The following is an 11,771-nucleotide window of genomic DNA, read 5'->3' as shown; positions in this document are numbered from 1 at the left end:
ATGCATGATGTTACCTAACATTACTCGAAATGTATATACAATTTCAAGAGGAATATGGCTATTTGACATACTATTGATCTGCCTTGACTCAGCACCTAAACATTTGACTGACTGCAATGGATTTTACTTAATTTCAATAGAAGTAGTTCAGAGCATCAGCCATCTTGGCTGGGCTGAGGATGTGATGGCCAGCATGGTCCAAGCTCTGTACTGGAGGGGAGAAGGAGTGTGTGATTAAGACAGACGAGCACAGTGGAACCTGTTTTATGTTTGGTTATACTATTAGTTACTGTCTATGGCACTGCAGCACCAATTCAGAAAGATTGTGAAATTATGGTATAATGTATAATGACGCACACCTACATTGCAGGGTTAGGGTCAATTAATGAAATAAAAATACAGGAAATAGAATTGAAATTTCAGAAATAGAATTTAATGAAATAAAATACAGGAAATATAATTTAAATTTCAGAAATATAACAGATTCCATGTTTTTCTTTGCCACAGAATCTCTCAGCCATTGAGAAGTCACATCTGCAAAAGACAATTTTGGACAACCATAGTAAAATATCGCGAGAACAACTTTACTCCCTTGTTGCCTAAGAAAGGTCAGCTGATCATTCACTGTAGCGGCGCATGTCACTGTGAACCTGGTTGTGTTGGCACGCTACGGAACAGCACGATTCGTTTTATCCGGGTAGGCTATATTCTGCAACACTTCATTTGTTATTAATATAAGCAGCTAACGCTATGACTTTCCTTTCTGTCGAAGTGAATGTTTATTGTAGCATCCCGAGACGATGATAACGTTACTAGGATAACATTAGCTAGCTGCCATGCTAGCTAGCTGAGGGGCTAGCTCACATACTAGTAGTAGCGCTTAATCAATGTGAGAATATTCTAGACTAGTGACACTGCTGCTAGTTTGCTAACACTACTTAGCACCACCAAACCCCCGATGCGCAACCGTCTGTCTGATTCTCTACATACTGAGACTGATGCAAAGTCAACCAATGGCCAATCTGACCAATGGCTAGCTTCTCCCGCTAGCCTTTCATCTTCAACTACTGTATCGCCTTCGGTAACTAACGAGGTTAATCGTGTCGCTAACGTTAGCTACAACTTGCGTTATGGCTGGTTGGTTGGTCCGTCAGTTCCTTTGTTTACTGTTTTGCTTTATTTAACCAGATTAAGGCTTCCTTTCAAAGGACCACAGTACGCATTCACTCAATAGTTTTCTTTACTGAATAACGTTATTTACGACTTGGTCCACCTCCACTTCACACTGATAGCCTGAGAGAAATTACACATTGGTTAGACTACTCCTTTCGTGATGTGTTGTTAGAATAACCGCTTGTTACAATGTTACAACTTGATGATTCCCACACAAATGAATCCAGAGACATGTGGCCATGACTCCTACTGTTCCCTCTTTCTATATTTTGCTCATGGTGTGTTGATTCTTTCAACAGGGTGACCTATACTTTCAAAGATGTCTGACAATGAACAACAAAGCCCTCCTCCTCCTCCTCCTCCAGGGGCCCCAGCTCCAGGACCTGTGGTAAATCATGTCATCTGTGATCCTGTTACTGTTTGCTGCTGCCTGCAGCAAGCCAATTTTCCTTTTGAATCAATCAAGTTTCATCTTATCTAAAGGGGGAGGGGGGTTCAGTCAACCTGTTTTAGCCACAGTTGGTACTGGGATACATGCACAGTCACTTAATTCTAATATGGGAAGTTGAGAGTTGGTTGGAGGCAGTTCCCCACCCTGAAGCCGTGTATTCAAACTGCTCACCATTATCAAGGACCTGTTTGATATGTAAAGATGGCTTTACATCAACAGGGTCTTTCATGAGCTCCAGCTGCATGCTGTCACCTGCCTGACGATGAGAGGATGGTGGGAGCCAGATTTGGTTAAAAATGTCAGCTAATTTGGCTACATGCAGGAGAGTGAAAACCTGAGCCTATCAATAAATCCGTTTTAAACATACATTAGTATATGTGAGCAAATAGAAGATTCACCTTGTGTGTCTGTGGTGGCAAGGGTAGTCATTTTAAATATGAACTCGGCTATGTGATAACAAGGAGCTCACCGCAAAGCATGTTGCTTCCTTTCAACTTTGATGTATCTAAACCTACTGAATCTACTTTGTCTTTCACAGCAATTTTTGTTGAGTAACAAGCTGGAGACTGCAATGTGGCTGTCACGGCTCTTCACCGTCTACTGCTCTGTAATGTTTATTCTACCGCTCTTAGGGTGAGTGCGCTTAGCTCTGTGTTGCCTTCAGTCTTTGTCAGCAGTGTAAAAAGATGGTGGATTAGACAGAAGACTGGCATGATGTTTTCTATCTGTCCCTCCTCTTCCTCCTTACCTCCCATTCTCCTTTCCTCCAGCCAGAACAGATATCAGAATGCTTTGTGCACATTGTGAAATCTGACATCAAACATAACATAAAAAAGTCTTTGTTCCCATGTTATAATAGTTAACTTTTCACCGTTCCTGTATTTCAGAGCCCACGCAGCAGCCAATTTCTACCAGCGGGCGTTATTGGCCAACGCCCTCACCAGTGCCCTGCGCTTGCACCAGAGGCTGCCCCACTTCCAGCTGAGCAGAGCGTTCCTGGCACAGGCGCTTCAGGAGGACAGCTGTCACTACCTGCTCTACTCGCTCATCCTGGTCAACTCCTACCCCATCACAAGTATCCTGTCACCGCCATAGAGATGCAAAAGACATGGCAAAAACGATAGATTATTATTTTTTAATCACGATTGGTCTTTGTTCCGGGCAACAGAATTTCATTGCACTTTTGCACATAACCCTAAATCAGAGGTGACAGACGATCCAGTTTTAGGATGTAAAACATTATTTTCACCTTCACACTCGAGAGAAGGGTTTTCCTCTTTAATGTTCATTTGCACTGTGTCCATCGCTGTTTTCCAAAGATGGTCTCTGTAAGGTTTCTCTCTTTGTTAAACATTTGTTTTTTCACATGCTGCCCGCTAAGTATGTTCTAATTGGTCAGGCGTAGTGGAAGTGCTTGATATCCCACCCCCAGGACTTCAATATTGCAGAATTACACAATCATTAATCATGGAGACATACAATCACGATATATCTACAATTAATTGTACAGCCCTAGTACCCACACTGAATCATTTTGCCAATCTTACTCGGTGTGATTATTTGGCTGGCATCGTATTGTTTACCTTAGATTGTAGGGATGCAGCTGATAATGCAATTGGAGAGAAGACTAAAACCCATGATGTCCATAAGTTCTCTTTAATTTAAACTTGTGCGCAAAGGCATAAAAAAAAAACTAATTACGTACTCGTATCGGTCCTCTGGCAAGTACCCAAATGTAAGTACTCGGTCTGCAAAAAAGTGGTATCGGTGCATCCCTATTAGATTGTATTTTGCTAACCTTTTTATGTTCAAACCTTAACCATTTTCTCCAGTGAGCATCTTCCCAGTCTTCCTCTTCTCCTTGCTTCATGCAACCACCTACACAAAGAAAGTCCTTGATGTAAGTATAGACATCAGCCACCTGCTGCTACTCTTATGTCTTCATGTTATTTATAAAATACAAATGTGGAGCACTGATTGAATTGCAATGTTCTCTCACTGGGTGGGAAATTACCACCAGCCAAATGGTGGTTTAATTACCTACTCAATCAAGTCTCCTGCCCTCGTTGACAAAGGGAATATGTCTGAAATGCATCAAACCCATGTCTCACCAATGTGTAGTCTGTTTTCATGTCTGCTCCGGTCCTCAGTATTTCTTTCTTTTTATTTACAGTCCATGGGCCCCAGCAGCCTAGCGTTTATCAGGAACTTCCTGGACAAACTCACGTCCAATCAGCAGAACATCCTGAAGTTCATCGCCTGCAATGAGATCTTCTTGATGCCGGCGACCATTTTCATGCTCTTCAGGTATGCTTATGCCTAAATGAACATGGTTGAAGCCAAATTGTTCATGCTCAGTAGTCACTGGTGGATTCCAGACATTGCAGATCTTGACTGTAGATCAATGGTTTTCAAAGTTTTTGTGCCAGAGCACAGCACACCAAAGGGCAAGACAAAATCTCAAGGCACACCTATATATCCGTGCAAAATAAATGAATAACACGCATTATCACTCTTATTGGTACTCCAAATTGTTTGTCAAATAAAATTTGACAAACAACAATTACTCTAAATTTTTATTAAAATAATTCAGGAATTCAGTAGAGACTTTGTAAAACTAGGCATCTCGCAAGCTACGCGCGCTCGATTCCAAGGCTTGCCCGCTGCGCGGCCTCGCTAGCTTGGCTGCTGCGTGGCCTCGCCCACCCTGCAGCTCGCATACACAGGTCACAATTGCTCAACTTTGCATCACTGATGACATCACTCACTGATGACATCACAATTGCTCGAGTGACCAGACTCTATGACATCATCAGTGATGTCACTCGAGCAATTGTGGTTTTTGGTTACACACGAGCAATTGTGACATCACTGATGATGTCATAGACGATGATGTCACTGATGATGTCACAATGTCTATGAAATCATCAGTGATGTCACAATGTCTATGACATCATCAGTGACATCACGAGTGGGGGGGGGGGGGGGGTCTGTTTAGGGGTGCTTGATGTGAAAAGGTTTGAGAACCACTGGCCCATGCACACCATTTGGGAACCACTGTTGTAGATTACCTTGTGCCATTTACTTTGGCATTGATTGGGCAAGGCGTGACTCCTCATTGGATTGACTAGAAGTCTAAAGCTGTGTTCACACCGAGATATTTATTTTTCGCTCTGTCGCTTCATTCAACCCTTTGGAATCGCTCTGTCGCTCCGTTTAAATCGCTCATCAACAGGCACACGAATGGACGGACATGTGGGGACTATAACGTTACGCAATGTCATGCTGTTTGTCCACTACAAGCCCCCGTCGCGTCGTTGTTTACAAGCTAAGCCTATCAGCGTGCTCCCCTTGCAAGCTCCATACGGGTAGTACAGATTTCACTTCATGTCAGCTGTCAGCCTGTCAATGCGGTTTGTTGCCACACAATAAACCAGCTGTTTGTTCCAAGCCAGAGTGATCCTTGACTCGCTCTCACACGGCAGCCAATCAGCGTTGAACAGCGAGCGACTGATGCCAGCGTATTTTCGCTCGAGTTGGGATATTTCATCTCGGGCGACGAGCGTATTTTATCCCTATCGCTCTGTCTCTGCCACTCGGACGCCCAGCGATTTTTCTCCCGGGCGAATATACGCTCAGTCGCTCGTTTGCATTGACTTTGTATGTAAACTCGATGCCAGCGAAAAACTTTAATAGGTCGGTGTGAACGCAGCTTTAGAGCACAGGAAGACTTAATGACTACCAAGGAAAATGACAATGCATTAGAATATAACTTAACACCCTGAAATGCTGTGGACCACATGAATCTAGGCAAATACTTCAGTCTATACTACAATTTGCACTGGCAGGTTTCACTTATTCATGTCATTCATCTCTTGTTGACAGCGGCCAGGGAAGCTTGCTGCAGCCCTTCATTTACTATCGATTCCTCACTCTCCGCTACACATCCAGAAGAAACCCGTACTGCCGGTAAGTTACACAATACAAGTCCTCAGTCAGTCGTCATAGTGATAATGAAGTCATGGGCACATCTCGAGTGGCAGTTAGGTAGACCGTCCTGTAACTGGAGGGTCCCATTTGAACCTCCCTGCTGAAGGGTTTTTGACCAGGACACTAAATTCCAACAAACAAAATTTCCATCAGATGCAGAGTATCACAAAAATACATAGCATATATGAAGGGGATTCTGTAGTGAGGTGGACATTATGGCAAAATCTAATGTGAACTTAAGGTTGAGTTAAGATTGATGCTAAGCGGAGGCTCTCTGTTTCTTATCCGCCTTATTACATGGCTACTGACCAAAGACAATCATTTGACACGAAATATTAATTCGAAATTATTTTATTCCAAACTCATGTACTTTGCAAGCTTCCACCAACCATCCATGGCTATACTGTAGTACAACTGTAACCATAAAAAGGTAAACTAATCCCTAAGATTGCCGTTCAGCCTCTACCTACTGTAGCTATCAAACGTGTTATCAGTCTGACGACTAATACAGGGTATCCGCGGAGTCTTGAAAAGTATTAAAAGTTGATAGATCAATTTATGGAAAATGAAGGCCTTTAAAAAGTCTTAATCTAGAGCCTTGGGTTGTGTATCACCGGTCTAAACCAATGGAATATCAAGAGAAGGAGGCAGATTTGTTTGATGGGAGTATTGTTCAGAAATCTGTAATGGTTTATTGGTTGGAATATGTATTTAAGCTGGTGCAGCATTAGGTCAAGTAAAAGTAATGTGTTAATGAAAGGAGAACTTAACCGAAAAACCATGCTGATTTATTTTGCACATGGTCTCACAGTATCTGAAAACTCTAACCCGTTTTGCAGGCATTCATTTAGTTTGACAGTTATCCTACCCCCCCTCCCCCGATTTCTTGTATCCCCCATTAGCTCATTGAATTTTTAAATTTGATCCTGGTTGCTGCTCCACCCTCTGCCGATCTGGGGAGAGCCGAAACCGGCTCCATGCCTCCGAGACATGGGCAGTAGCCAGCCGCTTCTTTTCACCTGACAGGGGAAGCTTCACCGGTAGGACATAGCACGTGGGAGGTTCACGCTATTCCAACAAGTTCCCCTCCCTCCGAACAGGCGCCCCCGAATGACCAGAGGAGGCACCACTTCAGCGACCAGGATATTGCATGTTTTGGTGAGGGGTTCCTATATGAAGGAAACCCCCAGGGGGCACGGGGAGAACATGTAAACTCCACACAGAAAGGCCCTTTTGACGACCCCACCCGGCGGTGGTTTGACAGTTATTGAGTTGATTTGAGTTAAGTTGTGGGCCAGTGATGTCACTTGTGCATGGAGGACATCACTGGTCCACAACTCGCCTCAAATCGTTTTTTGTCAAACTAAATGAATGCCTGCAAAATAGTTTACAGTTTTAGGATATCTGTGAGATAATGTGCAAAATAAATCAGCATTGGATTTGGTGATGTTCTCCTTTTAAGCTGTATAATAGGTTATGTATTTAACCCTGTTGTCTTTCCAGCACCTTGTTCACAGAGCTGCGGATTCTTCTGGAACACTTCATCATGAAGCCGACCTGCCCCGCCTTCTTCAGGAAGATGTGCCTCAGCAGTATTGCCTTCATCAGCCGCCTCGCCCCAACGGGGGTCTGACTTCACTCAAAACTTTTTTCCTTTTTTTTTATTGTGTCCACCATGAGGAATGTGACAGACTTTTTGGTGGGGACAGACAATGCCATCAACAGAAGAAGAAGAAACTTTTTGTGAATGTCAGTATAGTCTGTGTTCCTGCTTCGCTGTACATTTGACTACAGTGGAGGACCAGCCTGTGATGCACTGACCCTCATGGTGATACTACTTTTATCCACCAACCCCCCCCCCCCCCCCCCTCCCCCAACAGGTTTTCGATATGACCTCATTCAACTGCTGGACCCCCCCACCCCACCCCTTTTCACTCTGTTCAGTTCGTGTTTCACCTGCTAACAATGTCTGGTCCTTTTTAAGACCTTATTTATTCATGAAAATTGCATATTCTATCACAACAACAAAAAACCTAACTTTATGAGATTAGTAACTTAAATGAAGATGTACTATACATAGTTACAGGTGTTTTTTTTATGATCATATTGTGCTTCCTTTCCACCCCAACTCATGGATGAAGATGGATTTTTGTGTGCAATTTCTACATACTCCAATTCCTTTTTTATGTGTAAAGCATTGAATGTCCTGATTTGTCTTAACATTTAAATCTACCGTAAATGCATTCTATAAATGACATTAACTCGCTCCTTTATTTTATTTTTTTCAAAGAATATAGGTAGTTATGGTGTCAAAATGGGCGATGAAATGAGAAAAAACAAGATGTCTGCTTATAGGATATTTTAAGGTACAGGGCATTTTACTGTAGGATTTACATTCATGAATTGCACAGTGCATGTCATGCAGTAAGTGGGAAAATGTGCCGCTTTCCAATGCATCATTGCATTCTGACTTTGTTTTTCAACTTCAAAACTTGTCTTGAATTTGCATCATTCAGTTGTGGCTTTTGTAGTAGCTTAATTGCATGCCCTGATTTTCTGCCATATGTTACATGTATTTAATTGCCTATAGATAAGCCACGTTTCTAGGACCAGAATAAATTGATCCCTTGATTAAACCAATAAAATATTAAAGAAAAATAATCTTGATTTAACGCATATATTTCCTGAAATATGATTACGGTTGATCTTAGCAGCTCTAATTATGATCAGTGATCACATTTTTAACCATGTACCCAATGGTAGTTGATTCATATTTAGGGGGTCTAAACCCAGCTATAAATCCTAAGTAACTTTTGAAATATATGTGTTACATGGTCTTTGGTTAACATGGTCTTTGAACAAATGCACTTCTGAAGTAGGAGTCGCTGGATCAGATGTATTGCCTTCATCAGTATAAAGGAGATTAAACAAGGGCAACTTCAGCCCAGGACCACGTGCATCATGTAGCAACCAGGCGACCTCATGCAACTCAAGCCCATTCGAGGACACTACATCTTTCAACAGCCCAATTTTGGCACTGATGACATCACCGATGACCTCACCGTTATCCATTCCTGACTGAATGAATGCCTGACTTACCGCAAATGCATTCTCTTGACCAAAGTTTTCTTCAAATTTGCCTCAAACGTCCACTTGGACTCAAGGATGAAGTGATTAGATTTTGGCGGTCAAAGTTCAAGGTCAGTGTGACTTCACGAATGCCATTTTCAAGCTCATTAACATCTCAGGAACGCCTTCATGGAATTTCTTCCAATTTGGCTCCAACTCGTTGGACTTGAGGATGAACTGTTCCGATTTGGTGGTCAAAGTTCAAGGTCACGGTGACTGCCCGTTTCATGCTCGTTAACGCAATATCTCAGGAACGCCTTGGCGGAATTTCTTCAAATTTCGTTCAAACGTCCACTTGGACTCCAGGATGAACTGATTAGATTTTGGTGGTCAGAGTTCAAGGTCACTGTGACCCCATGACCACCCTGTTAACATGGTATCTCATCAACGCCTTGTGGGAATTTCTTCAAATTTGGCTCAAAAATCCACCTGGACTCAAGGATGAACTGATTCCATTTTGGTGGTCAAAGTTCAAGGTTACAGTGACTGTATGTCCCACCATTCCATCAAGGAAAGGGGCGGGGCTAGGTAAAAGCTGCCATAGCTAGGGATAGGAAGGTCTTAGAGAGTCTGGATTTGAGGGGTGGGTAGGAGGGCTGGGAGGGGGTGTGGTGATGGAAAGCAGCGGGGCAAGGGGCCATAGCTAGGGATACGAAGGTCGTAGAGAGTTGGGATTCGAGGGGGGTGGCTAGGGGCGAGGGAAAGGGTGTAAGAGTCTGGACAGACATGGATGTCGACAGCTCATTTGTTGGCGGAGTCATATCCGCGGTGCGGTCGTTCTAGTTTTTAAATAGTATATAAAATTGAGCGGAAATATACAAATGAATACATATCTGCTCCTACAACCACACAAAATTTGGTGACTGATGTTATGTTAAGTGAAAAACTTCAACAATACAGCATTTGATAGTATGCTAGTATGTAATTACTTGTTAAAACTGTTCATGACTAGCCTGGTAATGTGAGTTCATGTGACCGGCTGGTTTACCAGGCTAGTTCATGACTACAAAGTAAAGTAATCCGTCTGGATACTGTAGAGCAGGGGTCTTCAACCTTTTGTAGCCCAAGAACCCCATGGTTGATAGGGAAACAGAGCACTGACCCCCTACGATTGAAAAAAATAATAAAATGTGTTGCATTTTAAGCATGGCGTATAATAACATTCAGCGCACACCAGGATATCAGGATTGACACTTCTTTTTTATTAATAGATTACATAAAAAACGCAAGGAGCGAACAATGCATTTCACATATTGCTTCATCAGATTCACTGTGTAAATAATTTTGTCAAGAGTAGATTATTATTGCCTATTAATGCATGGAGTTTACTCAATAGTATTATTTTTGTTTTTGTCTCAAATACCCCCCCCCCCCCCCCCCCCCCCCTCCGTTCCCCACAAAAGCACTTGCCTACCACTGCGGAGACCCGGGTTCAATTCCCAGTAGTGGAACTTCCAGTTTGGTCAAACGTTCCTACAGACACAATTGGCCGTGTCTGCGAGTGGGAAGCCGGTGGGCTATAGAGTCCAGGTCGCTGCACTAGTGCCTCCTCTGGTCGGTCAGGCCACCGGTTCAGGGGGAGGGGAACTGGGGGGAATAGAGTGATCCTCCCACGCGCTACGTCCTGCCGCTGAAACCCCTCGCTGTCAGGTGAATAGAAGCGGCTGGCGACTGCACATGTATCGGAGGAAGCATGTAGGGCGGCATTAGCTCAGGAGGTAGAGCTGTCGCCTGGGAATCGGAAGGTTCCCGGTTCGAGGCTGGCTCCTCCTGGCAGTGTGCCGAAGTGTCCTTGAGCAAGACACTGAACCCCTAACTGCTCCCGACGAGCAGTTAGCGCCCTCCATGGCTGCAGGCTGTTGGTGTGTGAATGGGTGAATGTGAGGTATTCATGTAAAAGCGCTTTGGGTAGTCGATAGACTATATAAAATGCGCTCTATAAATACAGTCCATTTACCATTTACCATGTGCTAGTAGTCAGTTAAGGGTCTCCCCAGATCGGCAGAAGGGGTGGAGCAATGACCGGTACAGCGGGGGAATTGGCAAAGTACAATTGGGGAGAAAAATCCAAAAGAAAACAAAACAGAACAATAACTTTAACTTCACAAATGCATAAAGCAGGACACATTTATCCACCACCAGTCAGAAAACACAAAAATTGATCAAACTTGGACCAGGATAAAAAAAAACATTAACTACAATGTAGTTAATGCATGTTGATGTAGTTACTACTTCATATACACACTACTATACATCTTATGCCACACTACACACAAACACTTGGTTTTGCTTTCATGTGACTTGTTAGCCATGTTCGGAATGTTTTACTCGTTCACTTACTCACTATCCCCATGTAGTGTTGTAGTGAACTATGGGGAACGATCAAAGGAGATACGGTTTTCAGGTGTTGCTCGGGAACAGTTTGGAACCTAGGTTATGTCTTGTCATGTCAGTTACCGTACTAGAATAGTCTAGCAAACACTGCAACAGGAAGTAAGTTTGGGGAAATTTAATGTTTATGAATATGTTGTCGAGTTGAAACAGTCTATAGTGAATCAAATTAACAGTTGAGAATTCGGAAACTAGTAAAAAAGTGGTGAACACACTATATAGTCCACTATTTCTGTCATAAGGAATGGTTTCGAACAGGGCTATTGTTTTCATTTTGACTAAAACGTTTACCACACATTGCCATTTTTGTGAGTGTGATTTTTTTTTATACATAAACAGGATGAGAGACACACACACACACACACACACATACTGTATATACATCCGCAGTATATACTGCATAACCCCCCGGCCCCAATCCACCACAGATAGCAATTCAATGTTTACTCTCCTGTGTGGATTTTCATGTGTCTTCAAGTTATGTTAAACTTTGACCACAAACTGAGCGATTAAATTGTTTACTCTCCTGTGTGGATTTTCATGTGTGTCTTCAAGTTATGCTTAAGACCAAAACCTTTACCACAGACCGAGCAATTAAATTGTTTCTCTCTTGTGTGGATTATCATGTGTGTCTTCA

General features: G+C 42.9%; 1 protein-coding gene across 1 annotated transcript; it reads left to right on the top strand.

Annotated features, from left to right (window-relative positions):
• The first annotated feature begins 632 nt into the window (after positions 1-632).
• tmem33 (transmembrane protein 33) lies at positions 633-8,238 on the top strand. The gene is made up of 8 exons (XM_083651504.1): positions 633-697; positions 1,473-1,561; positions 2,163-2,257; positions 2,512-2,699; positions 3,457-3,524; positions 3,798-3,931; positions 5,510-5,593; positions 7,118-8,238. Exons 2-8 carry the CDS (start codon positions 1,493-1,495, stop codon positions 7,245-7,247), a joined length of 768 nt encoding a protein of 255 aa, XP_083507630.1. The 5' UTR covers positions 633-697; positions 1,473-1,492; the 3' UTR covers positions 7,248-8,238.
• Positions 8,239-11,771: the final 3,533 nt, after the last annotated feature.

This window comes from Poromitra crassiceps (genome assembly GCF_964638095.1).
Source record: "Poromitra crassiceps genome assembly, chromosome: 15".
NCBI classification, from domain to species: domain Eukaryota; kingdom Metazoa; phylum Chordata; class Actinopteri; order Beryciformes; family Melamphaidae; genus Poromitra; species Poromitra crassiceps.
This window is presented reverse-complemented; position numbering and strand designations above follow the sequence as displayed.

Excerpts from the sequence above, each read along its gene's own strand:
- tmem33 (XM_083651504.1), top strand. The coding sequence starts at position 1,493 with ATGTCTGACAATGAACAACAAAGCCCTCCTCCTCCTCCTCCTCCAGGG. Across the intron at positions 2,700-3,456 it reads CAACTCCTACCCCATCACAA|TGAGCATCTTCCCAGTCTTC; the intron begins GTATCCTGTCAC and ends CATTTTCTCCAG. Across the intron at positions 3,525-3,797 it reads ACACAAAGAAAGTCCTTGAT|TCCATGGGCCCCAGCAGCCT; the intron begins GTAAGTATAGAC and ends TTTTATTTACAG.